Here is a 26782-nt window from a genome sequence, read left to right as displayed (position 1 = left end):
AAAAGGAAGACCTTTCTCTCTGTCTCTCTCTCTTACTATCCACTCTGCCTGTCAAAAAAAAAAGAAAGAAAGAAAGAAAGAAAACCAGCCCCAGACAAAAGGCTGCTCAAGACCTGCCCCAGCAATGTGACAGCCAACCTCACGGGAAGGGCTCTGGCATGGCAGGTTGAGCCACACTTGGAGGCTCACATCTCATGTCAGAGTGCTAGCTCATGTCCTGGCACCTCTGCTTCCACTGAGCTTCCTGATAATATGTCCTGGGAAGCAGCAGGTGATGGCTCAAGCGCTTGGGCCCTGCCACCCATGTGGGAGACCCAGATGGAGCACTGGATTCCTGGCTTTGGCTTGGTCCAGCCCTGGCTGTGGCAGGCATCTGGGGAGTGAGCCATGGATGGAAGACTCACTCTCTCTTTCTGTGTTCTTCTGCCCTTCAAACAGATAAAAGTAAATAAACACTTTTTAAAAATCAAGCCCCAAAAGGATAAAACTGACTCCAAATAACTTAAATACATGCCCAAGAGAGTTCTAGCACTATTTAAAGGAATGAAACAATATCTAGCCAGAACAACGTAAAATTCACATTGTTAGAAATTCAATAAAAAATTATCAGGCTCAGACTAGATGTCGTGGTGCAGCAGGTGCCAGTTCGAGTCCCACCAACTCTGCTTCCTGCTAATGTACTCAGGAAGGCAGTGGGTGATGGCCCAAGTACATGTGGGAGATCTGATGGAGTTCCTAGCTGCTGGCTTTGGTCTGGCATAGCCCTGGTTGTTGTGAGCATTTGAGGAGTGAACAAGTCCATCAAAATCTTCCTGTCACTCTGCCTTTCAAACACATAAATAAATAAGAAAAGAAAAATTAACAGGCATGCAAAGAATTAGCAAAACATAGGCCTTAACAAGGAGAAAAATTAACAAACAGAAACAATCTCAGAAATGACAGGGATGGGAGAGATAGCAGACAAGGATGTAAAAACAGATACCATAAACGTGCTGCACGTGTTCAGGAAGGCAGAACAAAGTACGAACATCATAGGGAACAAAGCAGAAGTCATAAAAAGACCTAGATGGAACTTACCAGGGATTAAAAACACAACATCTGAAATAAAAACACACTTGATGGGATTAACAGATGATTAGGCACTAACAAAAAAGCATCAGTGGCCATGAAGACAGAGCAGTGTCACAGCACAGAGAGAATTCAAAATGAGAGAGCCTCAGGGAACGGTGGGACAAAAAGAATCCTGGCGAAGGAGATAGGGCAGGAAAAAAAACTTTCAAAAAGTAAGGGGGGGGGGGGAATCCAAATTTCATGAAACAAACAAACAAAAAAAATGAAAAGAATGGACCCACAGAATCAAGGAGGTAAACAAACTGCCAGCTAAATAAATACAAAGAAGACCACAACAAAGTGTATCATAATCACATTTATCACTGGAAACCAGTGATAAAAAGAAAAATCTCAAACAGGAGCCAAAAAAAATAACCCTCAATATTACACACAAAGGAATAAAAATGAGAATGACAGAAGACTTTTTGTCCAAAACTATGCAAGCTCAAAGAAAACGGACCTACATCCTTCAAGTACTGGGGTGGTGGGCGCTGTCCACTTAGAACTGCATACCAATCCAAAAATTTAAAGATTCCTCTCTCATTGGACCTGTCCCACAAGAAGTGTTACACGAAGTTCTTCAGACAGGAGAGAAAGGATGCCAGATAGAATGTTTGAGCACAGGGAAGAAGAACGAGCAGTGAAGCTTGTACGTACAGTCCTAAGGACTCTACCTTCCTCATTAAAAACCTTAACATTGCTTACCTGTGCTAAAACATACCCAGCATAAAACCATCTGAACCACTCTTAGGTATGCACTCCAGGTCTATTAAGAACATTCACACAGTCACACACCAACGTTCAGCATTCTTTTTCATCTTGCCAACCTGAAACTCCAAATCCATTTTAACTCCCCCTTCCCTGCTACCCTGGCATGTGGTCACTACCGTTCTACTTTCCATCTCTATGAACTGGACTAGTCTAAGCACCTCATACAAGTGGAGTCAAACAATATGTGTGTACTTCAAAAAGTTCATGGAAGAGGGAATTAAAAAGTAAGTATATAGGGGCAGGAGCTGTGGTGTAGTAGGTTAAGCCTCAACCTGTGGTGCCAGAATCCTATATGGGCATCAGTTCAAGTCCCAGCTGCTGCACTGCTGATCCAGCTCTCTGTTATGGCCTGGGAGAATAGTGGATGTTGGCCCAAGTCCTTGGGCCCCTGCACGCATGTGGGAGACCTGGAGGAAGCTCCCAGCTCCTGGTTTCAGATTGGCCCAGCTCCAGCCTTGCCATTTGTGGAATGAACCAGCAGACAGAAGACCCCTGTCTCTGTCTCTCCCTCTCTATCTGTAACTCTGTTTCTCAAGTAAGTAAATAAATCTTAAAAAAGACATTTCTGGAACTTTTTTAAAAAAGTAAGTATACAATAGTGCAAAATTTTTTTGAAAACCTTATTAGTTTTTTATGATATGTATTTTTCCATGAGCTTTTTGGAAGTTACTCATATTTGTCCTTTTGTGAATGCTTTAAAAAAAAAAAGATTTGTTTATTTATGTGAAAGGCAGAGTGATAGAGAGAGAGAGAGATGGACAGACACACAGAGAGGTCTTCTATCTGCTGGTTCACTCCACAAATGACTGTAATAGCCAGGATTGGACCAGGCTGAAGCCAAGTGCTCTGAACTCCATCTGGGTCTCCCACAGGGGTAGTAGAGGCCCAGCACTTGGCCATCTTCCACTGCTTTCTCAGGCACATTAGCAGTGAGCTGGACTGGAAGTGGAGTAGCCAGGACTTGAATTGGCACCCATAGGGATGCCAGCACTGTAGGTGGCAGCTCAACCCACTGCACTGTAGCACCAGCCCCTCCCCACTCACCAATAAATCACTTTAAATAATTGACTATTTCAATAAAAATAAAATAATGCTCAGTGTTTATTTATAATACTTATGAATGTAAAATGTATGAGGAAAACAACACAAAGTATAGAAAAGGGAAATGGAAGTATATTGCTGTAAAGTTGTTAATCTCAAGAGTCTAGTAATACTTGAAAATAGGTTATAAACTAAAGATGTATTTTGTAAACTCTAGAACAACCAGGAAAACATGAAACAAAGAGGTACAGCTATTAAGCCAGTAGTGGAGGTAAAATGAAATCATAAAATACTCAATCCAAAAGAAGGCAGGAAAAGAAAGGGGGAAAAAACCAAATAGGAAACTAGCAGCAACATGGTCAATTTAAACCCAATCATACTGATGATTGCACTAAATACAAATAGTATGGAAACATTATAAATACTCCAACAGATGGGAAACACTGCCAGATTAGATTAAAAAGCAAAACCTAACTGTGCTATTTCTACGAGATCTACTTTAAATGTAAATGGAGAGAGAGGGCAAAATAAATAAATAAAAGGACAGGCTGCTGCCCAACCAGCCCTGAGATGGCTCAAACATAAACCTCCTTCTTCAAAGAAAGGTAGATGGATAGGAACACACACACCACGGTAAAGATAACTTTAAAAAGGCTGAAGTGGTTATGCTAATATCAGATAAGGAAGATTTCAGAGCAAGGGACATCTGAAAATAATGAAAGAATCTTAGAAATGGGACAGGACAACCCTAAATGTCCTCATTTATTACCCAATGACAGAGCTTCAGAGCACAGGATGCCAAAGCTGATAAATGGAGACTTCAACACCTCTCTGCCAGTCATCGCTAGAGTAAGTGGACAGACAACCAGCAAGAAGGATGTGGGAGACTTGGCAAACACCAGCAAGCAATCTAACCTGATAGTCAGAGACTACTCCATAGCAGAATGTTTTCTTCAGTATCCACAGGACATTCACCAAGATGACTTCATTTTGTCTTAAAACTCACCTCTTGATGCCAGCACTGCGGCATAGTGGGTAAAGTCACAACCTACAACGCTGGCATCCCATATGGGTACCATTTTGAGTTCTGGCTCCTTCTCTTCCCATCCAGCTCCCTGCTAATGTGCTTGGGAAAGTAGCAGAAGGTGGCCCAAATACTTGGGCCCCTGATCCACATGAGAGACCTGGATGAAGCTCTTGGCTCCTTGTTGGCCCAGCCGTGGATGTTATGTTGTGGTCATTTAGGGAGTGAACTAGCAGATGGAAGATCCTGTCTCCCTCTCTCGCTCAGTAACTCTTTCAAATAAATAAACAAATCTTAAAAAAAAAAAAAAAAAAAAAACAAAAACTGAGGGGCCAGCGCTGTGGTGTAGCAGGTTAAGCCACCGCCTGCAGTGACGGCATTCCATATGGGCACCAGCTCGAGACCCAGCAGCTCTACTTCCAATCCAGGTCTCTTCTCTGGCCTGGGAAAGCAGCAGAAGATGGTCCAAGTTTTTGGGCCCCTGTACCTCCCAGAAGAAGCTCCTGGCTCCTGGCTTCGGATCAGCACAGCTTCGGCCATTGCAGCCATTTGGGGAATGAACCAACAGATGGAAGACCCCTCTCTTTCTCTCTCTCTCTTTCTCTCTCTGCCTCTTCTCTCTCTGTGTAACTCTTTCAATAAAATAAATAAATCTTTAAAACAAAAAGAATTGAACTTCACTCTTACCTTTCACTGTCCACAAAAACTGACTCAAGAAGGAGCAAAGGTCCTCTTTTTTTTTTAAAAGGAGCTAAATGAAAAATCTCTGCGAGTGAGGTCCCAGTGGAAAGAGTGGGCCATCAAAGAAGGAGGTACCTTTCTCTGAAGGGAGGAAAGAACTTCCATTTTGACTATGGCCTTGTCGAAATAAGATCAAAGTCGGCGAGCTCAGGGGGCTTCCATGGCCTTGGCAACTCATGACTAGAGCCTGGGGAGATTGCTGACGCCTTAAACAAGAGTGTCAATTTGTTAAGTCAACAACAGGAGTCACTGTGCACTTACTCCTCATGTAGGATCTCTGTCCTTAATGTGTAGTTCAATATGAATTAATGCTATGATTAGTGCTCAAACAGTATTTTGCACTTTGTGTTGTGTGTGGGGGCAAACTGATGAAATCTTTACTTAATATATACTAAATTGATCTTCTGTAGATAAAGATAATTGAAAATGAATCTTGATGTGAATGAAATGGGAGATGGGAGGGTTGCAGGTGGGAGGGAAGTTATGGGGGTGGAATCCATTGTAATCCATAAACTGTACTTTGGAAATTTATATCTACTAAATAAAAGTTAAAAAAAAAAAAAAACAAAAGGAGCACAGACGGCCGAGTGTGGTGTGGCCTCTGGGCCTGGGGTGCGTGACCCTGGGGAGGCCGAGTGTAGCCGTGGCACTGCACGGGATCCCTTATCATGGGAAGAACATGTTCCTTGACTTTTAGGTGTTTTGCTATGCACCGTGAAGGAAAATTCTGAATTCAGCATTTGGCAGGTATTTCTGTGTTGACTCTGGAGCAGGTGGTCCTGACTCCTCTATCCAGGCTCCCTGCTCTTCCAGCGAGGATATGTCTTCTCTACACATTACCTCTGTGCCTTCGAATGGAAAAAGACTGCTTCTCTTTTGTTCCACTTCTCACATTCAAGAGAGAAACCCGTGGGATGCAGCTTTCCTCCAACTTGTTCAGGAAGAAAGAAGCAATGGACACAGGTCTTCTGCCTAATTCCGAAGAAGTTATTCTACAAGCTGAAGGCTGGTGTTCAATTTGAAGCAGGTGTAGGGGGTGGTGGTCGTGAATCCTTTACCTCTTCTTCCAAACCAGAAGACTAAACAGCAAGTTCAGATGTCTTCCAGTTTCACCACTATTACAATAAGCACAGTAGAGACTGTTGCAGAAAATTCCACATGTGCTTTTCTAACTTGAAATGGGAAGAGATGGTAAATAGTGACACACGTTTATGTATTTAAATCCTGGTTATCTTGTGACACTGATTCACTTGCTGGGCAAGAACAAAGGTCTAAGTCTGCAATTACATCTTGGATATGCTACAAAACACAGGGACGCGATACGAAGGTTGATTTCACATGTGGATGAATTTCTTTTCAATGCACAGGTCCACATATTTGGAAGAAAAGAGGGATTTTTCTCCTAGAGAAGGAAGCTATAGTTGACTTCTTTCTCAGAAGTCTTTGGACAATTGATATTTTTAATTTGTTTTCGTTTTTCTAAGGGACAACAAGATTGTGCAGCAGCTTACCCGCTGACTGCATGCTTGGATTTAATCTAAAGGGTGGTGAAAGAAAACAAAACAGTTTTGTATGCAGGGACGGACAGCCCGGTCACCTCCCCAGGACGGAAGCCACTGTGTTACCAGTGACTTTGTTCTTTTCTGTGCAGTCTTGCACAGCACTTCAGACCCTGTTTTCTATGTTGCTATGGTTGGAGGACAACGACACGGGTGGCTTTTCAGTACAGGAGACACGATGGACCCTTTAGTAAAGACTGCCCTCAACTCTGGACACAAAGGAGTGGGAGGACAAAGGGAAAAAAGCTGCCTTGTGTTCCCTTCTCCTACAGGAAAAAACAAAGATGTCTTCTGCAGCTCCTTCTGACTCCATGGCATTTTACCTTAGACAACCTCATGTGTGGTAAAAGCAAGGATGACTTCCTTCAGCCCAAGATGGATACCTGGGTGTCTGCTTGATTTTTCTTTTTTCTTTTTTTTTAAGATTTATTTATTTATTTGCAAGTCAGAGTTACACAAAGAGAGGAGAGGCAGAGAGAGAGAGAGAGGTCTTCCACCTGACGGTTTACTCCCCAACTGGCAGCAACGGCTGGAACTGTGCCGATCCGAAGCCAGGAGCCAGGAGCTTCTTCCAGGTCTCTCACACAGGTACAGGGGCCCAAGGACTTGGGACATCTTCTACTGCTTTCCCAGGCCATAGCACAGAGCTGGATCGGAAGTGGAGCAGCTGGGTCTTGAACCAGCACCCATATGGGATGCCGGCGCTTCAGGCCAGGGTGTTAACCCGCTGCACCATAGCGCCAGCCCCTGCTTGATTTTTCTAGGTGAGAGGTATAATGCTAGGTAGAGAAGGCTGGGACTTGGGTATCTTCCCCTAACTGGAACTGCTCTTGATCAGAGAATGGGCCTCAGAAGCAAAGTTTCCAAACTTGTTGTTGGGTCACTGTCGATTTAGAAGAAATTTAGGCTCTGGAAAACCTCAAGAAAAAAAGTTCCAATAAGAAAAAACCAAACACAAACAAAAAACTCAAACTGGGTCATAGACCTAAATGTAAGGCCTAAACCTATAAAACTTCTAGAGGGGCACGTGTTGTGGGGCAGTGGATTCAGCTGTTGGACCCACATCTTCCTGCTAATGTCCACTACGGGTGGCAGCAGGTAATGGCTCAAGTACTTGGGTCCCTGCCACTCATGTGGGAAACCCGGATGGCCTGGCCTGACCTCAGTTATTGTGGGTATTTGGGGAGTAAACCAGCAGATAGAAGATTGATCTCTCTTTCTCTCTCCTCTTTCTCTCCCCTTTGCCCCCCCACCCCCATTGCTCGGCCATTCAAATAAATAAAAACAAATAAGTAAATCTGAAAAAAAGAAACGCATTCTACCCCCTGGGTATTTACCCAAGAGAAATGAACATGCATGTCCACAGAAAAACCTGTACATGTAGGCTTACAGTGGCTTTATTCAAAGTCACCCCGAACTTTTGACCTGAGAGTGGACAGGCAGGCTGTGTAATATCCACACAACGGAACACGATTTGGCAATGCAAAAAGGCATAAACAACTGGTATACACAACCCATGTCTGAGCTGCGAACGCATTACAACTAAATGAAAGACGCAGATGCAAAAGCCTACGTACTATATGACTCCACTTACCCCATAGCCCAGAAACTCTACAGGGTCAGAAAACAGATGAGAGGTTGCTGGTGACTGGGGGTGGGGGATGGGGTTAACTACAAAGGCACTCGGGGAGCTTTCTGGGGGTGAAGCAAATGTGCTATTGATTATTGTGATGATTTCACAAAGCATGCGTTTGTCAAAACTCAGAACTACACTAAGAGGCAAATTGGTACTATACGCATACTTTGATGAGCTTCACTTAACCAAACTGTGACACATCTGTACAACTGTATATTATGCAATTGTTTCAAAAATGAGATGGATCCATATGTGCTGGCAATGAGGTCATCTCTAACGTACATCGTGGGGGGTTAAAAATCAAGGTGCAGAATAATAAACAAGGCGTGTTTCCCTTTACCGGAACATTGGACCCCTCTGGGGAGGGGTCTGGAGTGGCAGTACCCTTTTGTACTGTTTGAGTTTTGTTTTTCAAAACCACATGCCTGTCTTATTTTCAATTAGGAAAAGCAAAAGAAACCTACACATGGGTCAAAGAAAACTCACAGGTGTCTAGGCCACAAGACCGAGTCCTGCTGGCTCGCGAAAACATGTGTAAAGACATAGAACACACTGCCAGACACATTAGCGGCACTCAGTAAACAGCTGCGGGAAGCCAAATAGTTGGAACCGATTCAGAAGGCGGCCCCTGGACAAAGAGATCTCTATCTGAGCCCTGGATCCTCAGCCAGCACAGCCCCCTGCCCTACACACGGGGCTACGCTTGGATTGCTCACGTTAGGAAAGCAAAGGAGTCTAAAACCCAAAGGCCCGGGATTTACTCCGGGGCTGGCAGTTTCTCTGCATGGCTCTGCAGGCACACTGTGTACCATCCCTCGTCCCTTGGCAGTTCAAGGGCTGGGAGGCAAATCCTTCCCCAGTGAGCAGAGCCCACCCACGGGCTCCCCTGGTGGGCCATGTGCTACTCACACCCCACGTCCAGAGGGTCCTACGTAACTTTTCCTCAGACCCTCTGAGTCAGAAGCTCCTATCACTTTCTGAAGGAACAAGACAAGCCTGATGGTCTCACTGCACCCCAAGACACAAGACAATCTCATCCTTAAGCCCCTCTTCCATACCACGGCTTCAGGAAAGAAAATCTAAAAGGAGAAGGTGGGTAAGTGAGTGAGCCTAAATCCTTAGCAGCATTTGGCAAAAGAAACTCTCCGGACTGAGTGCCTATTTTCCGTGAGCCTGGTATCAAGGAAACCAGGAGCTCTGGAATGCAAGACGGAATGACATGGGAGGTGCTAACACTCAGCCTCAGAAGTCTCCTTGTCCCTGCTCTATTTGGATCGGCCTCTCCGAAGCCAGCCGTGGGTCTGTCTTCCAAAAAACTTTGCTTGGTCTCTGACACCAGGTCACAGGAGCTTCTCTAATTGGTGGTCTTGGCTGCTATGGATGCTTGTGCCTCTCTGGGACAGCCATGTGGCTCTTGCTCACAAGCCACACCACCAGGTGCCAGCTCCAAGAGGCCAGGCACAGAGTGTGGCCACAAGCAAAGGCCTTTCTAGGACACAGGAGGGATGTTAGAACAGCATCTTGTTTCCTCAGCAGACCCGTGTATGGCCGAGAGGGCTGCGGCACGGGCTGCCCAGGCAGAGGAAGGAAAACGAAGTGCTTACCGGGGGAAGATGGCGGTCATCAGGGCGGAAGCATAGCCGGGCTTGCACGCTCCCTCGGAGAAATTTGCGTACTTGGTGGCTAACTCAGCAGGCCTATGGGGAGAGAAGGACAGTCACAGCTTGCCAGGCACAGAGCAGTCCCTGGGCTTTCAATTCATGAAGAGACATGGGTGTCTGCACCTGGAATAAAGCCTCACTCCCCCCCCCCCCCCCCCAGCAGCACCTCTGGCCCTTTTCTACACCAAGGCCCCTGTGATCCTATCTGCTAGGTCACTCTCCTAATGCTCACAATGGCTGGGAATGGGCAGGCTGATGCCAGGAGCTGGGAATTCAACCCAGGTCTCCTACCTGGCTGGTAGGAACTCAATTATGTAAGCCATCCCAGGATCTGCATTAGCAGGAAACTGGACTCAGGAGCTGGAGCTGGGAATCGAATCCAGGTGCTCTTCATGGGATGTGGTCACCTTACCCAGTGGGCTCAATGCCTGCCCTTCACATGGATCCTCTACAGCAAGCCTGATACCAAGAAAATCAGGAACTCTATCCGGGCTCCCAGTCCCAGGGAGCAGCACTTGGAGCTCCTCGGGTTGAGACTGGTAGCGGCCCTGCCTTTCCACCTTCCTGGAATGTTCCTACATGCCCAGTCTCATCCATTCCTCTTCTCTTGCACACACGCTGTGACCCTCTAGTGGGAAGCATGGCCAGTGGCCTGAATATGGACACAACAAACGCGTCCTTGGGACTCCTGCCATAACCACTGGATGCTCAGTGGGGCATGCTCTCCTGCAAGGTTACCCCTGGTCCTTCTCCAGCTGCTAATGCCTACCGGCTCATCATAGCCACGCTGGGCTCCACTGGGAGCAGTGCCCCGAGTCCAGGACTGGGCCACGTGCCTCCTCTGCGCTCTGACAGTCCCTCCCCTGCCACCCACATGACATGCACACCCGACAACACTAGCCAGGCTGTCTGGTAATCGTCAGTGGCGAGTGTCCTCGCATCACTCTGTAAATTCCTGAGGTCAGGCTCTGCGTTAATTTTGCCTCTGGCTCCTTGTACAGAGACAGGTGCACAGAAGATCTCTTTAATTTCTGCAAAGGAACAAAGTGACCCTGATAGCCCCCATTGTATTCTGCATGGCTGACAAGGCAGTCCCAGGAGCCCACAGGCCAGGGACTGTGGAATGAGCTTCTGATTGGCAGTTGTGTGACTGCCATCATCTTTGGATTTCAGTGTGGTTTATGGGTTTATGGGTTCACTGTGGGGCTGGAGTCACCACCCTGTCACCCAGCACTCTGCTCTCTGCACCCTGGAGAAAATCACAACTCAAGAACAGGGTCTCTTCAGTGAATGGGCTCAGTGACTGTGGGGCACCTGAGTGAGCTCTGGCTGGCTGTTCTAAGCCCCAACCTCCTCCACCCCTGCCTGTGGGCCCACTGCCAGCACTCTGGTGTCCAGCTGCTGTGCAGTGTCACAGCCTCCAGGCAAGTCTGCCGTGAGCACTGCCTTCTGCAGGGACTGGGGTAAGCTGGTGGTGCCTGTACTGCACGGTGAGAGATGGCGCTGCCAATAGCCGGTTCACTCCTGGACCCCCATGGGCCAAGTACAGGGCCCTGCCCAGAGTAAGTGAGCCAAACACACCTACGTCCATGTGCGATCTCGTTCAGAAATCTACATTTTGAAACCTTCCCTACCAGTGAAACTCAAAGCCCGAAATGTAAATGACACACCAGAGTTGGAATTTTATTTGGTAGGCAAAAGAAAGTCAAAGATTTCAACAAGAGAAAAACAGTATTTCCTTATGCAAACTAACTATACTTTAGAAATGAAAATTGAACGTCACGGCAATTACTGAATTCACTAGGAGCTTCTGGCCTAGGCACAGTGATGAGAACATTCTAGGTCGCCTTCAGTTACTCCTCTTAACAGCAATGTGAGCAGGTGCTGTGAATGACCAATCCACACATGGGCTCAGCAGGTTAAGCTAGTGCTTGCGACACCAACATCCCATACTGAGTGCCAGATTGAGTTTCAGCAGCTCTACTTCCCATCCAGCTTCCTGCTAACATACCTGAGAAGGCAGTGGAGGATGGCCAAAGTTAATTGAGTCCTTGCCACCCATGTGGGAGGCCTGGATGGAGTTCTGGGCCCCTGGCTTCAGCCTGGGCCAACCCCATTCTTTGTGGCCATTTATGGAGTGAACAAGCAAATGGAAGACCTCCCCTCAGCATTCTCTCTCGCTCGCTCGCTCTCTCTCTCTCTCTCTCCACACACACACACACACACACACACACACCTTTTTTTCTCTCCCTCTCTCTGCCCATCAAGTAAATAAATGAATCTTTTATAAAAAAGAACAGGATCTCATCCAAGATCATACAGCTGGAACATGGCAGGTACTGGATTTGACTGGCTCCCCTCTAACCTGGCAGCCACCAGCCACATGACCACAGAGGAAGGGGCAGGGCCCAGCAACAGCACAGGGGTGCTCAGGGTGTTTGGGGTGGCTCGAGGCGGCAGCGCAGCATCCGAATCCCTCCCTGTCCTATCCCCCATTGCCCACCTGCGGTCTTCCAGAGTCCCAGAAAGTTTCACAAAGAAGTCGAAAGACAGATGGCAGCTGCTCTTCTTAACACAGAGCATGGCAGAGATAAATGTATGACACAAGCCAACACTTTGATCACATCTTTCCTGTCTCTAGCACTTGCCGTGGACTCCTGGCAAGGTGCTTGCAGGTTCAGGGCTGGGGACGGTCCAGGGTTCACGGGTTCAGATCGTCCAGGGGGGAGCACAGGGAAGCCAGAACCCAGCAGGGAAGGCAGGGGACAGGGCAGAGCCAGCAGGAAGAGCTTTCAATCAATCCTTCATCCCGAAAGCAACAGTGGCTTCTAACACGCACAGTTGGGCGCAGTGGGCCCTGCCGTCGAGTGATTACCAAATTAAAATGCCTTGGAAATGGCCTCCTGAGTATCCTAGCAAGAGAAGAATAGGGGGAGTGTTGGGGATTCTGAGTCATCCGGCAGGCTGGGACCTCTGGGGCACTGTGCGGTCAGAACCACCAAGAGTGACTGTCGCCAACTCCCTCAGGCCAGCATACTTAAGTTTCTCTCAGGCACTCCCGCTCCAAATGCCAGGAGGCCTCACAGATGTCTGATCCAATCATTCGGCCCTTGTTCTCCTGGCCCTCACAGCTGGCCTTTCGTCTGGCGAGAGGAAACTCTGCAACCAGTAAGAGCACCCTTTGTCCCGCGAACGTGACGGGTGCAAGCCGCTGCCTGTCAGGGGACACCCACAGGGACAGCGGGGAGCACAGGGAAGGGACCAGAACTCCACTCCCCCGCTTCACCGAGATGAGTAATCAGCCACAGAGGGGGCTGCGAGCGGCAAGGCCGTTGTTTCTGGAATCAGAAGCTTCCAGTGAGGGCGCTGACCAGCTGTGCGACCTGGGGCAAGTGGGGGGAAATGTGATTCTCAGCTCCCTCGTGTACACTGGGAACCGAGTTAATTCCCAGGGTCTGGTGAGGATGTGGTGAGGAAGCAGGTGCGGTCCTCCGCAGCAGCACATGGATGCTACTGTACGATGAGGCATGAAGGCCAGCCGCCAGCATGTGGAGGCTCTGAGCCTCAAGCCTGCACCTGATCCAGAGGGACTGGCATTACCATAAAGCCGCTGCATGGCTCCCAGCAGGAGGGCACCCTCGAAGGGTCAGCGCTTGGGAGATAAGTGGCAGGAGGCTGAGCGGAGCAATCAGACAGGTAGCAAACTAATCAGGAGACAACGTGACGTTATAGTCGCAGAGGGAAGGAGATGCGGCAAGAAGGACGAAGGGACCAACTGTGACAACCCCTGGTGGCCTGGTAAGGTGTGACTATATGATTGCCTGCTAAGTTTGGCAACATGGAGGCGCAGGTGACTTTGACAAGAGCTGTTTCACTGATGTGTGTGGGCAAACTCTGATTTCATGGGACCTAAGAAAAAATGGGAGGAGAGCAGCCAGAGTCCTAGAGACTATTTTTACGAGTTTTGCTACAAAGGAAGGGAGGGGTGGGGAGAGAGAGAGGGGTGGGGCAATAGCTGAAGGGTAAAGACAGCATTTTTTGAGGTTGGAAAATATTTTAGCATGTTTATAAGCTGGCTAGAATATGAGAAAATCTCATGATGCAGTAGAGATGGGACAGTTGCAGGAGGAATGCTTGAGCAAGTGTGTGTGCGGCAGGGGAGGATCCACGACAAAAGCAAAAGGATTAGCTAGGCTCTGCTCCCTAACCCACCCTGGCCAACCGATGCTGCTCAAGTACTACTTCCTGTAAGAAGTTCCCATGATACTTCCTCTCCCAAGTAGAACCAGTCCATCCCACCAGTGGACCCAACCCATCCCACCAGTGGACCCAACCTAGCTAGGGCAGACTGTCACCTGAGCGCCACACCTGTCCCCATACCCTCTTTCTTGCCCACCTTCTACCCCTCATTTTCATTCAACAATCATGCAGAAGCAATGGAGTCAGTCTGCGGATTTTTATCCTAGCTCCATCCCTTACTAGCTGTGTGACTTGGAGCATGTTACTTAATTGTTGTGTGCCCTTAAATTGCCAGCCTTTAAAACTGACACTAGGGGCCAGCATTGTGGCATAGTAGGTTAGGCCTCTGCCTGTGGCACTGGCATTCCATATGGGTGCCAGTTAGAATCCTGGCTGCTCCACTTCTGATCTGGCTCCCTGCTGATGGCCTGGGAAAGTAGTGGAAGATGGCCCAAGTGCTTGGGCCCCTGCACCCACGTGGGAGACCTGGAAGAAGCTCCTGGCTTCGGATCAGCTCAGCTTTGGCTGCTGCAGCCATTTGAGGAGTGAACCATTGGATGGAAGACCTCTCCCTCTATCTCGCCCCCTCTCTGTAACCCTGCCTTTCAAATAAGTAAAATAAATGTTTTTTTAAAACCTGATATTATACTAGTGCTGACTTTATAAAGTTGTTGTGAGGATTACGTGGAGAACTGAGTGCTGGCACCTGGCACAATGCGTGGCAGACATGTGGTTGTCACTCAGTACATGCTACCCTGTCTGGTTGCCAAGGGCCAGACGCTGGCTTGGGGTCAGGGAAGCAGTGACTACTAGGATACAGCTATGGCCCTGGACTTGTTACACAGTAGAGTAACTTTCCATTTAAATGCCTTTCTCTCCCAGACCTTGAAAATGTAGCCCAACACACATGGCACAGAGTACATAAGTACTCAACAGAATCTTGGATTGAACTCATTTGGTTATGTCCACCTGGAAGGTTAACCTACAGGAAGTGTGAGAGAGAAGAAATGAGGAAGGGGCTCTGAGGGTTACTCCCATGGACTCTACAGATCGGTGATAGCCATCCTCTAGCCAGCTGACGTTCAGAACCACCTCTGTGAGGCCTTCTCCCTCATCCCACGTGCTGACGCAGCGATGCAAAGTTCAAAGCTCCCGTTATGAGAAAAGGAGACCATGCCCGACAAGAAACAGAGCAGCGTGGCCACAGCTGGCCAATGTCACCACGTGGGGAGGACGGGAGTGGACCCCAGCACAGAGCTCGTTTCACCCTCTCCAGTGGGGACGCATTTCTCCAGCCACCACAGAGGAGTCTCTGGGACAGGGACAGACTCGGGGCATGGCAGAAGCAGCTTTGCTTAGCTGTGAAAATCCTCTTCTGTCGGCAACGTTTTCATTCTATTTTGTTGTTGTTGTTTCTGAAACAGTCTCTATGGAAGGAAAGCTAAGTACATTAGCACGACAGGCTCGGGCTCCAAGGTGGAAGCTTTCTCCTCCAGGACAACTTCTGCCTCTCCTGATGGCTGCCCTCCACTGGCTCCTGTTGTGTGACAACCAGTGACTTTGTGCTCCCAGCTGGGGCGCGCCGATCTGCTTCCACTACACCTTGCACACCACTGACGGGCGGCTCTTTGTGACCTTCAGTGTAAGCTTCTAGCTGCCATGCAGCCACCTGCAGTGACCTCTGGCATGCTGTGAAACGCCTTCTTCCATCTTTAAGGGGGGAGGCATTGCTTTATCTGAGACTTCTGGAATTTGTGCAATTTCTCTGGAGGCCCTGCCTTTCTCTTTGCTCTTGCTACTGGGCACTGTGATAGCTTCCATTGAGCCAGGCCCGTCCTATTTGATCAGACTCGAGCTGACCTGACTGCCCCTGATCTGTCTCGAGGGCCTTGGCTGCCAGGCGGCTCTGCCATAGGCACTCCAGGCATGCTGGCCTGTGCGGTACGCAGCCTTCACAGGGTTCCTCCAACAGCGGCCTGCAAGCATGCTCCCATTCAATTTTGTTTTCATATGTTCATAAGAATAAATCCACAACCTGTTTCTGGAAAGATCAAGGGAGCTGATGTTTACAGAGCATAAGTTGTGTGCCAGACTCTGGGTCTAATGATCTCATTTAGCTCACACCATAATCCTCCAAAGCAGTCCTGCCCTTTGACCCAGGTAGGTGGGGCTGCAAGAGTCCAGAAGACGTGGCTGGAGGACAGGCTGCTCTGTGTTTACACCATAAAACTGGGCCAGTGCTATGGCGTAGCAGGTAAAGCCAACGCCTGCAGTGCCGGCATCCCATATGGGCACAGGTTCAAGTCCCGGCTGCTCCATTTCCAATCCAGCTCCCTGCTAATTTACCTCGGAAAGCAACGGGAGATGACCCAAGTGCTTGGGCCCCTGCATCCCCGTGGGAGACCCAGAAGAAGCTCCTGGCTCCTGGCTTCAGATCGGCCCAGCTCTGGCTGTTGTGGCCATTTGGGGGAGTAAACCAGCGGATGGACGATTTCTCTCTGTAACTGCCTTTCAAATAAATAAATAAATCTTAAAAAAAACTAATTCCTATTCTGCATTTGTGGGCATCACCAGCAACATTTGAGAGCCACTGGGAACAGGACTCGTGGGTGTCAGGCAGTGCCACGAGGACGGAAGGAGCAGCTGACACACGGGACTGCAAGGTGGGAGGGGCGGGAGGATCTACCCAAAACGCCCTGACGTCATGAGAACATCACTGCTACCTTTTCCTTGTGTCAGGAGATATTTGCTAGGGACGATACATCTGATGACAAAATCCACAGAGGTGGACCCTGAACCTGAATGGAGAGATGGCATCTGGCTACTGTGAAGAAACTTCAAGGGCATGGACTGGATAATAAGTAAATATCTACATGTATCTTTTCTGTCCCTAAACTATCATTTATAGATCATTATACCTCTCATGGACCCATCATCCTTTCAAAAAAGATTTTATTTATTTTCATTTTATTTGAAAGGTAGAGAAAGGAGAGGGTAGGAGGGAGGGACAGCACTCCTATCTGCTGGCTCACTCACCAAATGCTTGCAACAGCCAGGGCTGGACTAGGCTGAAGCCAGGAGCCTGAAACTCCATTCTGGTCTCCCACATGGGTGGCAGGGACCCAACTACTTGAGCCATCACCTGCTGACTTCTAGGGTGCACAATTAGCAAGAAGGTGGATAGGAAGTAAAATAACTGGGATTTAACCAGGTTCACTGATATAGGATGTAGATGTCCCAGGCAGAATCTTAACTATATGCTAAATGTAGAGGTCTTACAAAAAAGGCCAGGGCTCTGTACACAGTTGGAGCAGCCCTACCTTAAGGCAAATATTATTTGCATTTCTGAAAAGAATGACCCCAAAACCAATCTGCTCAGCAAAGCCTTTGCTTTGGCAGTAACAGTAACTGGCGCCGGCGCCATGGCTCAATAGGCTAATCCTCCGCCTGTGGTGCCGGCACGCCAGGTTCTAGTCTCGGTCGGGGCGCCAGATTCTGTCCCGGTTGCCCCTCTTCCAGGCCAGCTCTCTGCTGTGGCCCGGGAGTGCAGTGAAAGATGGCCCAAGTCCTTGGGCCCTGCACCCCATGGGAGACCAGGAGAAGCACCTGGCTCCTGCCTCCGGATCCTTCGCGGTGGCCATTGGAGGGTGAACCAACGGCAAAGGAAGACCTTTCTCTCTGTCTCTCTCTCTCTCTCTCTCACTGTCTAACTCTGCCTGTCAAAAATAAATTAAAAAAACAAAAACAAAAACAAAACAAACAGCAACTGGCTTAAAGGAAGGAGGCTGGGGTTCAAGTAAATAGCTCTTCCATTTACTAATTTTGTAACCTCAGTTAAGACACAATTGAGGGGCCTGCACTATGGCATAGCGGGTATAGCTGCTGCTTGCAGTGCTGGCATCCCATATGGGCACCAGTTCAAGAACTGGCTGCTCCTCTTCTGATCCAGCTCTCTACTATGGCCTGGGAAAGCAATGGAAGGTGGCCCAAGTGCTTGGGGTCCTGCACCTGCATGTGAGACCTGGAAGAAGCTCCTGAATCCTAGCTTTGGATCAGCTCACCTCCTGCCATTGCAGCCATTTGGGGAGCAAAACAGCAGAAGGAAGGCCTCTCTACCTTTCAAATAAATAAATAAATAAATAAATACTTTTTTTTTTAAAAGATACAATTGGTTTCCTTAACTCTAGAAGTAGTTATAACAATGCACAAAGTAGCTATAATAATGCAGCCATTATAGAACTGCTGAGATTAATGAATGTCTGCAATAATACAGGTCATTGAAAGGTATACTACTGTCAGTTACTGTGCCACTGGTTTTTAAAATTTTACCTATGTCTTTCTTTTAATTTTATTTGAAAGGCAAAAAGATAGGAAAAGAGATCTTCCATCCACTGGTTAACTCCCTGAATGCCCATTACAGCTAGGGCTTGGCTAAGCTGAAACCAGTAGTCCCAAATCCAATCAAGGTCTCCCAAGTGGGTGACAGGGACCCAACTACTTGAGCCATGATGTGCTGCCACCCAGAGCACACATTAGCAGGAAGCTGGATCAGAAGCGGAGGAGCTGGGACTTGTGATCCACTGGCAATTCTCACCAGATCCACGGTGAAAACCGCAGGGTTGGACCCCAGCACAAGACATAGGTCATGATCATGATTTCCAGATAACACAGTCCCTGAATCCACTACGTCTCGGCTTCTTAAGGTGGGTATGACTGTGCGGGGCTGGGTAACAAAGGCCCTTACACAAGCACAGTACATCTCCGTGGAGCAACAGAGGTACTGCAAGACTGGAGAGGAAGTATTAAAGCCACATATACGCATCACGCGTGAAAGGGCCTGGACAATTTTCACATGTGAAACTGGCTGCTCACAGTCTGTGTTGCTTCTGCTCTGAAACTCAGGCTCTTCTGGAGGAAATTTTCGGAAGCTGTGCAATACAGGGGTCTGAGTTTTCTCTTTTTTAGCTCCTGCCTGCCCCCATGAAGCTTTTATTCTACAAGCAAGGCAGATAAGTAACTAAAAAAACCACCTCCAAGTACAAGCACAACCAGAGTTAGGTACGGGGTGTGGGGGCTACAAGGCAATTAAAGTGGTCTGGGGGTAGGGCGGGCATCCTGAGGTGATGTCACAAGGAGAGGGAACGCAGCAGCCAGGTAAGGGGTACAGGGTGCAGATGCACAGGAGGCACGTTAACGTCACTAATGTTCTATTGCATCGCACATGACTGAGCATTCCACAGCAGCCAGCAGGGACGCATTTCAAGTTCCTCCATGTCCCGGGAGGAGACATGGCTCATTTCCTCTGAGTGCCTAGTGACATTCCACTGCACGGACAAACCAGGTGTGCTTCTCCGTTTACCCACTGAAGGGCATCTTGGGTGACGCCAGTTGCTGACAATTATGAGTAAAGCTGCTATAAAATATTCATGTGCAATCTTCGTACGAACACAAAGTTTTCCACTCAGGTGGGTAAATACCCAGGAGGGCGGTTGCTAGAACAGTCAGTCAGACAGGGATGGGCTTTCTGAGATGCTGCTACATTGTACCCCAGCGGCCAAGCCATTCTGCTCCCCACCAGCTGTGAATGAGAATTCCTACTGCTTCACATGCTTGTCAGCTTTTGAGATGGCCAGGTCTTGTTATTTTTATTTTAGCAAATCTAACAGGTGTGTGATAGGATTTCATCACTGTTTGAATTTGCATTTCCTCAAAGACATATGACACAAGCAACTTCCCATGTGCTTCTCTGCCATCTGCATGACTTATATGGTGAGGTGTCTCTTCAGATTTTTTTTTTTTAAGATTTATTTATTTATTTAAAAGGCAGAGTTAGAGAAAGTAGAGACAGAGGTCTCCATCTCTTGGTTCACTCCCCAAATGGCTGCAACAGCCAGGGCTGCGTAAGACCAAAGACAGGAGCTTCAACCAGGTCTTCCATGTGGGTGCAGGGGCCCAAGCACTTGGGCCATCCTCTGCTGCCTTCCCAGGCACATTAGCAGGGAGCTGGACTGGAAGTGGAGCAGCCAGGACTTGAACCGGCACCCATATGGGATGCTGACACTGCAGGCAGAGGCTTAGCCCACTATACCACAGTGCCAGTCCCACCTCCCTTCAGATCATTTGCCCATGTTTTCATTGAGCTGGTTCTTTTCTGACTGTTGTTTTTAAGAGTGTTCTGTATATTTTAGATATATATTCTTTATCATATGTGTTTTATATATTTTATTTTTCCTACTCTGTGGCTTGTTTTTCCCAATCTGCTATACTCTAGGCAGTGGCTTTCACATAGAACACAAGTTTTAAATTTCAATAAAATCAACTTACCAGTTTTTTCCTTTCATGGCTTGTGTTTTTGTTTTTTTGTTGTTTTTAGATTTATTTTTATTTATTGAAAGTTAAGAGTTACACAAAGAAGAAGACAGAGAGAGGTCTTTCACCCGCTGCTTCACTCCCGAACTGACCACAACAGCTAGAGCTGTGCCGATCCGAAGCCAGCAGCCAGGAGCTTCTTCCTGGTCTCCCATGCGGGTACAGGGGCCCAAGGACTTGGGCCATCTTCCACTGCTTTCCCAGGCCATCAGCAGGGAGCCGGATCAGACGTGGTTTCAGCCTGGCTCAGGCCTGGCCGTTGTGGCCACTTGGGAATAAACCAGCAAATGGAAGACCTCTCTGTGTCTGTCTCCCTCTCTGTCTGGAACTTTGACTTTCAAATAAAGAAGTCTTCAATAGAAACAGAAGGAGTCAGGAAGCATTCCTCCTTCTTCTGTTTTATGGAAGAGATTTTACAGAACTGACCCCTCTTTCCTCTTAAATTTTGATAGAATGAACTACGGAAACCATTTGGGCCTGGTGTTTTCTGTTTTGGAAGGCAATTATTGACTCAATTTCTTTAGTAGACATAGGTCTATTCAAGTATTCACTTCTCCTTGCATAGTTTTGAAAGTTTGCATTTTTCAAGAAATCAGTCCATTTCACCTTAGTTCTCAAACTTGCCCCTTTATTATCCTTTTAACACCCAAGGTTTGGCAGTGGTGATTCCTCTTTCATTTACGATACTAGTAATTTGTGTCCTCTGTCTGTCAGTCTTTCAGTCTTTTGGTTAACCTGCCTAGAGATGTATAATTTTACTGATATTTTCAAAGAACCAGTTTTTGGTTTTGTTGGTTTTTCTCTACTGAGTTCTACTCTACGCTTCTATGATGGCTTCTAAAGTACTCTCTCCCTTTCCACTCTTCCACTTCTCCGTCTGAGGAATGAACCAGCGGATAGAAGCTCTCTCTCTCTCCCTCTTTGTATCTCCCTCTTTCTCTGTTATTTTCCCATGATAATGGATGAGAGCATCAATGTGACAACTGTGGGTCACTTGGAGAGCACCAGGACAGCACTGGGCAGCAGGTGCTCAGTGAATGCTTACCCCTTGAAGCCAAAGGGAATGCAGCAGGCTGTTCTGGAATTAGTAGACTCACCTCCACCTGCCTTTCACATGGTTCTGAGGGTTAGAAGATTTCACTTTGGCTCTCTCATCCTTGTGTCTTCACGCAGAATTCCTCATGAAATCACACTGAGCATTAAAGATCCCATTCTCTCATCCACACGGCAATTATAAAATACCACAACGTAGGGACGGACAGATTTCCCACAGCTCAGAGCACTCACCCATATGTAGCTCAAATAGATGGAGCCTCCATTTAATTAAATCTGCTCCAAAAGGCTCAGCATGGCCCAAGGAATGCAGTTGGGCACCAGGACCCAGACTGTGGGCAATGGGCAGGTTCCTGGCTCGCGGCACCATATTCCTCCTGAGACTGAAGAGCTCCTTAGGCTCTGTCTGCAAGGCTCTGCACCCAGCCAGGGGCAGGACTGACCCTCTTCTCTTCCATTAACTCAGGGCTCGCTTGTCACCTTCTTAGTGAGTCCTACCCTGACCATCTCATTTCAACTTGCAGTCTCCTTGTCTTGCTCCATTTTCTTTCCCAGCACTTAGCACTTCCCAAGATAACAGAAACTTCCCTGATTTACAGCACATTTTGTTTATTGGCTGTCCTGTTCATTGGTATATTCTCAAGCATAGAACACTGCCTGATATATGCTAGTTGCTCAGGAAATATGCTGAACAAATGAGGAAGTGCACATCTCGTTGTTGGAGCAGGAGCCTTTAGTCCTCAGCCTTTCCCCAGGACCCTCAACTACGAACCAGAACACAGCAGATCCGTTCAGAGAACCTGGAGCCACCCACAGACCAGACTTGAATCTCTACAACTATCATCCAACCAGGTTACAGCTGTGTGCAATGAGCAACCCGATCCTAGAAGACAGGATCAATCCTTGGGCAACCATGAGGCAAAAAACACCCACCGACTCACCAGTCCCACATCTTGGTTATTTTTTGCCCACTCCCCCAACTAGGTCTTTGTCAGGTTGCTCATCCTCAAGGCACTGCTTTCTGCTCCTCCTTGGCCCAATCTCTTACTTCTTTCCCCTTGCCCAACACACTGACTTCCCAGATTGTTCCATGGGCCCTGTTCGTTGAGACTCTCAGCCTCTTCCAGGAATTTCCTTTCATCTGCTTTCACAGAGACCTGGTCTCCTTTCACAGCCCTCGGCAGTGGGGGCTGCTCTTTCTTCTACACCCAATGCACCTCAGGATCCCTGTCCTTTATTCATGCTTCCAAACCACCAATAAGTCACTTTTACTTCAAAACAGACAAACAGGGAAGCTGTTCGTTGCTCATGCTACCAGCAACACTACCCTTGCCCTCTCTCTCGCTTCTCATTCACACCCTAGACAGCCTTTCCCATCAAGCTCATAAGGCTGTACTTACGGCTTAGAGCTTATGCTTACAGAGCATATAGTTAGTGCTCCAGAAACATCTGCTAAGTGAATGGTGAGTGAGTGAGATCTGGGATACAGAGCAGGAGGCAAGGTGAGGTCCAGCTCGCATTCTGGGGCTCTCTCTCGTCCAGTTCACCAGACACTGACCGCTACAGGAGAGGTTCAATCTCATCCTTGCACTGGTTTACTATTATCCCTACTTTGCAGTGGGAAACTGAGACTCAGTGCTCAAATAACTCACTCAAGATTAGACTAGTAAAATGTGGAACTGGGCCTAAAAATCCATGTTTGGCTCCATGGTCCACATTTTTAGTCACCAAAAATTACTGCCTTCCAAGTGGAGGATGGCCCAAGTGCTTAGGCCCTGCACCCTCATGGGAGACCAGAAGGAAGCACCTGGCTCCTGGCTGTGGATCGGCGCAGAGCGCTGGCAGTGGCAGCCATTTGGGGGGTGAACCAATGGAAAAGGAAGACCTTTCTCTCTGTCTCTCTCTCTCTCTCTTTCTCTCACTGTCTAACTCTGCCTGTCAAAAAAGAAAAAAAAAATTACTGCCTTCCCGAATGACTGATCTTGCAGTTAAAAGATAAATTTTCACATAAGTAGTCTGAATGATTTTCATAGCACTAACAAATGACTTTGTCATGTGGATACAAGCAGCAGAGAATTCTCAAAGGCAATACAAACCAATTTATTTATTCCAAAAACACAATATTAAAAGAAAACCATGAATGGAGTGGGTGTTTGGCACAGCAGTTAAGACGCTGTGTGGGACGGCATTACACATAGGAGAACCGGAGTTGGAGCCCTGCCTCTGCTTTCAGCCCCAGCTTGTTGCTATTGTGGATTCGGGGAGACAGCTCAAGCAACTGGGTACCTGCCACACATGTGGGAGGCTCAGACTGAGTTCTGGGCTGTTGGCCTCTGCCTGCCCCAGTCCCTTTTATTGCAGGCATTTGGGGAGTGAACTAGCAGATGGAAGGTCTCTCTCTCTTTCTCTCTGCCTTTCAAATAAATAAAAAATAACAAGTTTAATATTAAAAATCAAAAATATCTATTTCTAGACTTTATGACTGGACAGTCAGCAATGTTAACAATATTTCCACATAACAGAACAGAAAATACCTGGGTGAGAAAATCATTCTCATGTAATTTATCTGTGTTGTATTCTCAGCAAAAGGTCAGCCAACTCTGACTTATGGGCCAACGCCAACCCACCACCTGTGCTTTGTATGACTGTGAGTTAATAATGTTTTTACATTTTTAATGGGTAGGAAAAAAATTTGAAAGTATAATATTTTATGATACATAAAAATCACATGAAAGTTTTAGTGTCCATAAACAAAGTTTTGTTGGACTACAGCCATACTTACAGTCTATGCAACAGTGACATGCTTTCATGTTACACAGCAGGGGTGAGTACTTGCAATAGAAATAAGAAGGCTCAAAAATGCTAAAATATTGACTATCTGGCCTGTTATAGAAAAGGTTTGTTAACTCCTCTTATAAATAATTTCTTCTGATCTATTTTCCAGTTCATTAACTATCTTCATTTGCATCTAATTTGCCACTAAAGCCATCTATTGAGTTTTAAATTGTGGTCATTCCTTTTCTTTCTTTTTTTTTTTTTTTTTTAAAGATTTATTTATTTATTTGAAAGAGTTACACAGAGAGAGGAGAGGCAGAGAGGCAGAGAGGCAGAGAGAGAGAGAGAGGTCTTCCATCCGATGGTTCACTCCCCAATTGGCCGCAACAGCCAGAGCTGCACCGATCTGAAGCCAGGAGCCAAGAGCTTCTTCCCAGCGGGTGCAGAGGTCCAAGGACTAGGGCCATCTTCTACTGCTTTCCTAGGCCATAGCAGAGAGCTGGATCGGAAGTGGAGCATCCGGGGTCTCGAACCGGTACCCATACGGGATGCCAGCGCTTCAGGCCAGGGCATTAACCCGCTGCACCACAGCACCAGCATGGGTCACTGCTTTTCTAATCTAGTATTTTACTTTTTGTAGTTCCCTATTCCATGCATATAGTTCAAGCTTGTCTTTTGTCTCTTTAAATATAGTGTGTGTATGTGTAATTGCTTCATAAACTTTGTACTTTCAATTTCAGAAATCTTTAAGGGTCTTCTTTTGTTGTCATTTTTTATGGTTCTCACTGATGAATGCTTGTTCCTTATGAGTTTAGTTGCTTTTTGCTGTAGCCCCTTGCTTCCTTGAATAGTTACTAGTGAGGAATTCCTCTTTCTCTGGAGAGGCCTTGCATTTGCTTCTGCCAGGTGCTTGCAGGCACTGTTGGTCTGGAATGCCTTAAACTGAGCTCATGACTTGAGGCCCCTGGATCACCTGAATGATGACAACTCTGGCAATGAACAACAAGTGTTGCTATTTTATTACCTTTTTGCTCGGATTCACTCAGAGCTATGGTGACCTTTCCTGCAGTTCTGCTGAGGGTGCAGCTTAAGTTCTTATTCATCTTTATGCTGAGTCCTTTGGGGTTTGAGTTCAATGTGGAAAGGATCGAAAGACAGAAAGTGTGAAAGAGATGTTAACAGATCCAGAGGCTAGTATGAGAAGGTCTCAAATTCAGTAAGTTTCAGAAGAGAGAATAGGGCAGAAGATTTAAAGAGATGATAGCTGAAAAATTTCTAGAACATAAATTTTTTAAAGGCTTATATATTTACTTGAAAGGTGGGGGAGGAGGCAGAGAGAGAGAGAGAGAGAGGGAATTCTACCTGCTGGTTCTCTCCCCAAATGGCTGCTACATCTGGGGCTGGGCCAGGCTGAAGCTAGAAGCCAGGAGCTCTTCTAGGTCTCTAATGTGGGTGGTAGGGGCCCAAATACTTGGGCCATCTTCTGTTGCTTTTCAGGACCATTAATAGGGAGCTGGATCCGAAGCAGAGCAGCTGGGACTCAAACTGCCCCTCTGATACGGGATGCCAGTATTGTAGGCAGTAGCTTAACCAGCTGAGCCACAATGCTAGTCCAGAACACATCAATTCTACACTCAGGAAGTTTAACGAATCCCAATCAAGACAAAACAAAGGAAATTTGTATACCTACTCATACTTTCTAGTATTTTTTTTTTTTTTTTTTTTTGGACAGGCAGAGTGGATAGTGAGAGAGAGAGAGAGAGAGAGAGAGAGAGAAAGGTCTTCCTTTTTGCCGTTGGTTCACCCTCCAATGGCCGCTGCGGCCGGCGCATCATGCTGATCCGATGCCAGGAGCCAGGTGCTTCTCCTGGTCTCCCATGGGGTGCAGGGCCCAAGGACTTGGGCCATCCTCCACTGCCTTCCCGGGCCCTAGCAGAGAGCTGGCCTGGAAGAGGGGCAACCGGGATAGAATCCGGCGCCCCAACCGGGACTAGAACCTGGCGTGCCGGCACCGCAAGGCGGAGTTAAGCCACGGCGCCGACCAACTTTCTAGTATTAATTTTTCATAAAGAAACCTGGGATTCAGAAAGCTAAAATGAACTATCTAAGGTCACGTGATCTAAGCAGCAGAGGCAGAATCCAAATCCGGTTCTTCCGATCCAAGTTCAGGTCCTTTCCTGAGCACCTGAAAGAGAGCACTTAGCAGAGCAGGACGCCACAGGGGGATCTGAACGTGCTAAGATCGGCGCTGCCCCCACCTCCCCACCCCCAAGCAGCATCCTTCTCACATATTCGTGCTGTCATCTAAAGATAGCACTGGACTGGAAAAGCCTTTCCAGTAAGAGGCAAGAAAGCTCTAGCTTGAACCTTACAGTGTAGTTAAATCAGGTGAGGCCAAGCCAACTCCCTGGGCTAAAGACCAGGCTGATGGAAGTGGCCTGGTTCGTGAAAGAAAACTACCGGACAGCCTGCTCGGTACCACCCACTGCCAGGACAGCGGGGCAGGGGGTCCTCCCCCTCCCCCTCTGTACCACCCACTGCCAGGACAGTGGGGCAGGGGGTCCTCCCCCTCCCCCTCTGTACCACCCACTGCCAGGACAGCGGGGCAGGGGGTCCTCCCCCTCCCCCTCTGTACCACCCACTGCCAGGACAGTGGGGCAGGGGGTCCTCCCCCTCCCCTCCCCCTCTGTACCACCCACTGCCAGGACAGCGGGGCAGGGGGTCCTCCCCTCTCCTCCTCACACTGCTGAGGACAGTTTAAATACTGTAGTTCACATGTCCCAGTTAACATGTCTTTGTTCAT

General features: G+C 47.6%; 1 protein-coding gene across 5 annotated transcripts in view; it reads right to left on the bottom strand.

Moving 5' to 3' along the window:
* Positions 1 to 26782, bottom strand: part of ST3GAL3 (ST3 beta-galactoside alpha-2,3-sialyltransferase 3) — a 233531-nt gene that overhangs the window by 80376 nt on the left and 126373 nt on the right. For 3 of the 5 annotated variants that reach the window (XR_009865916.1, XM_062191124.1, XM_062191123.1), the window contains one exon: positions 9487 to 9579. The exons of the other annotated variants lie outside the window; for them this stretch is intronic. Coding sequence is in view for 2 of the 3 variants with exons in the window: in XM_062191124.1 (XP_062047108.1) it covers positions 9487 to 9579 (93 nt within the window). In the remaining variant the exon portion in view is untranslated. The remainder of the gene's footprint in view (positions 1 to 9486; positions 9580 to 26782) is intronic. 5 annotated transcript variants of the gene reach the window in all.

The sequence above is a fragment of the Lepus europaeus genome, chromosome 5 (genome assembly GCF_033115175.1).
Source record: "Lepus europaeus isolate LE1 chromosome 5, mLepTim1.pri, whole genome shotgun sequence".
Classification (NCBI taxonomy): domain Eukaryota; kingdom Metazoa; phylum Chordata; class Mammalia; order Lagomorpha; family Leporidae; genus Lepus; species Lepus europaeus.
This window is presented reverse-complemented; position numbering and strand designations above follow the sequence as displayed.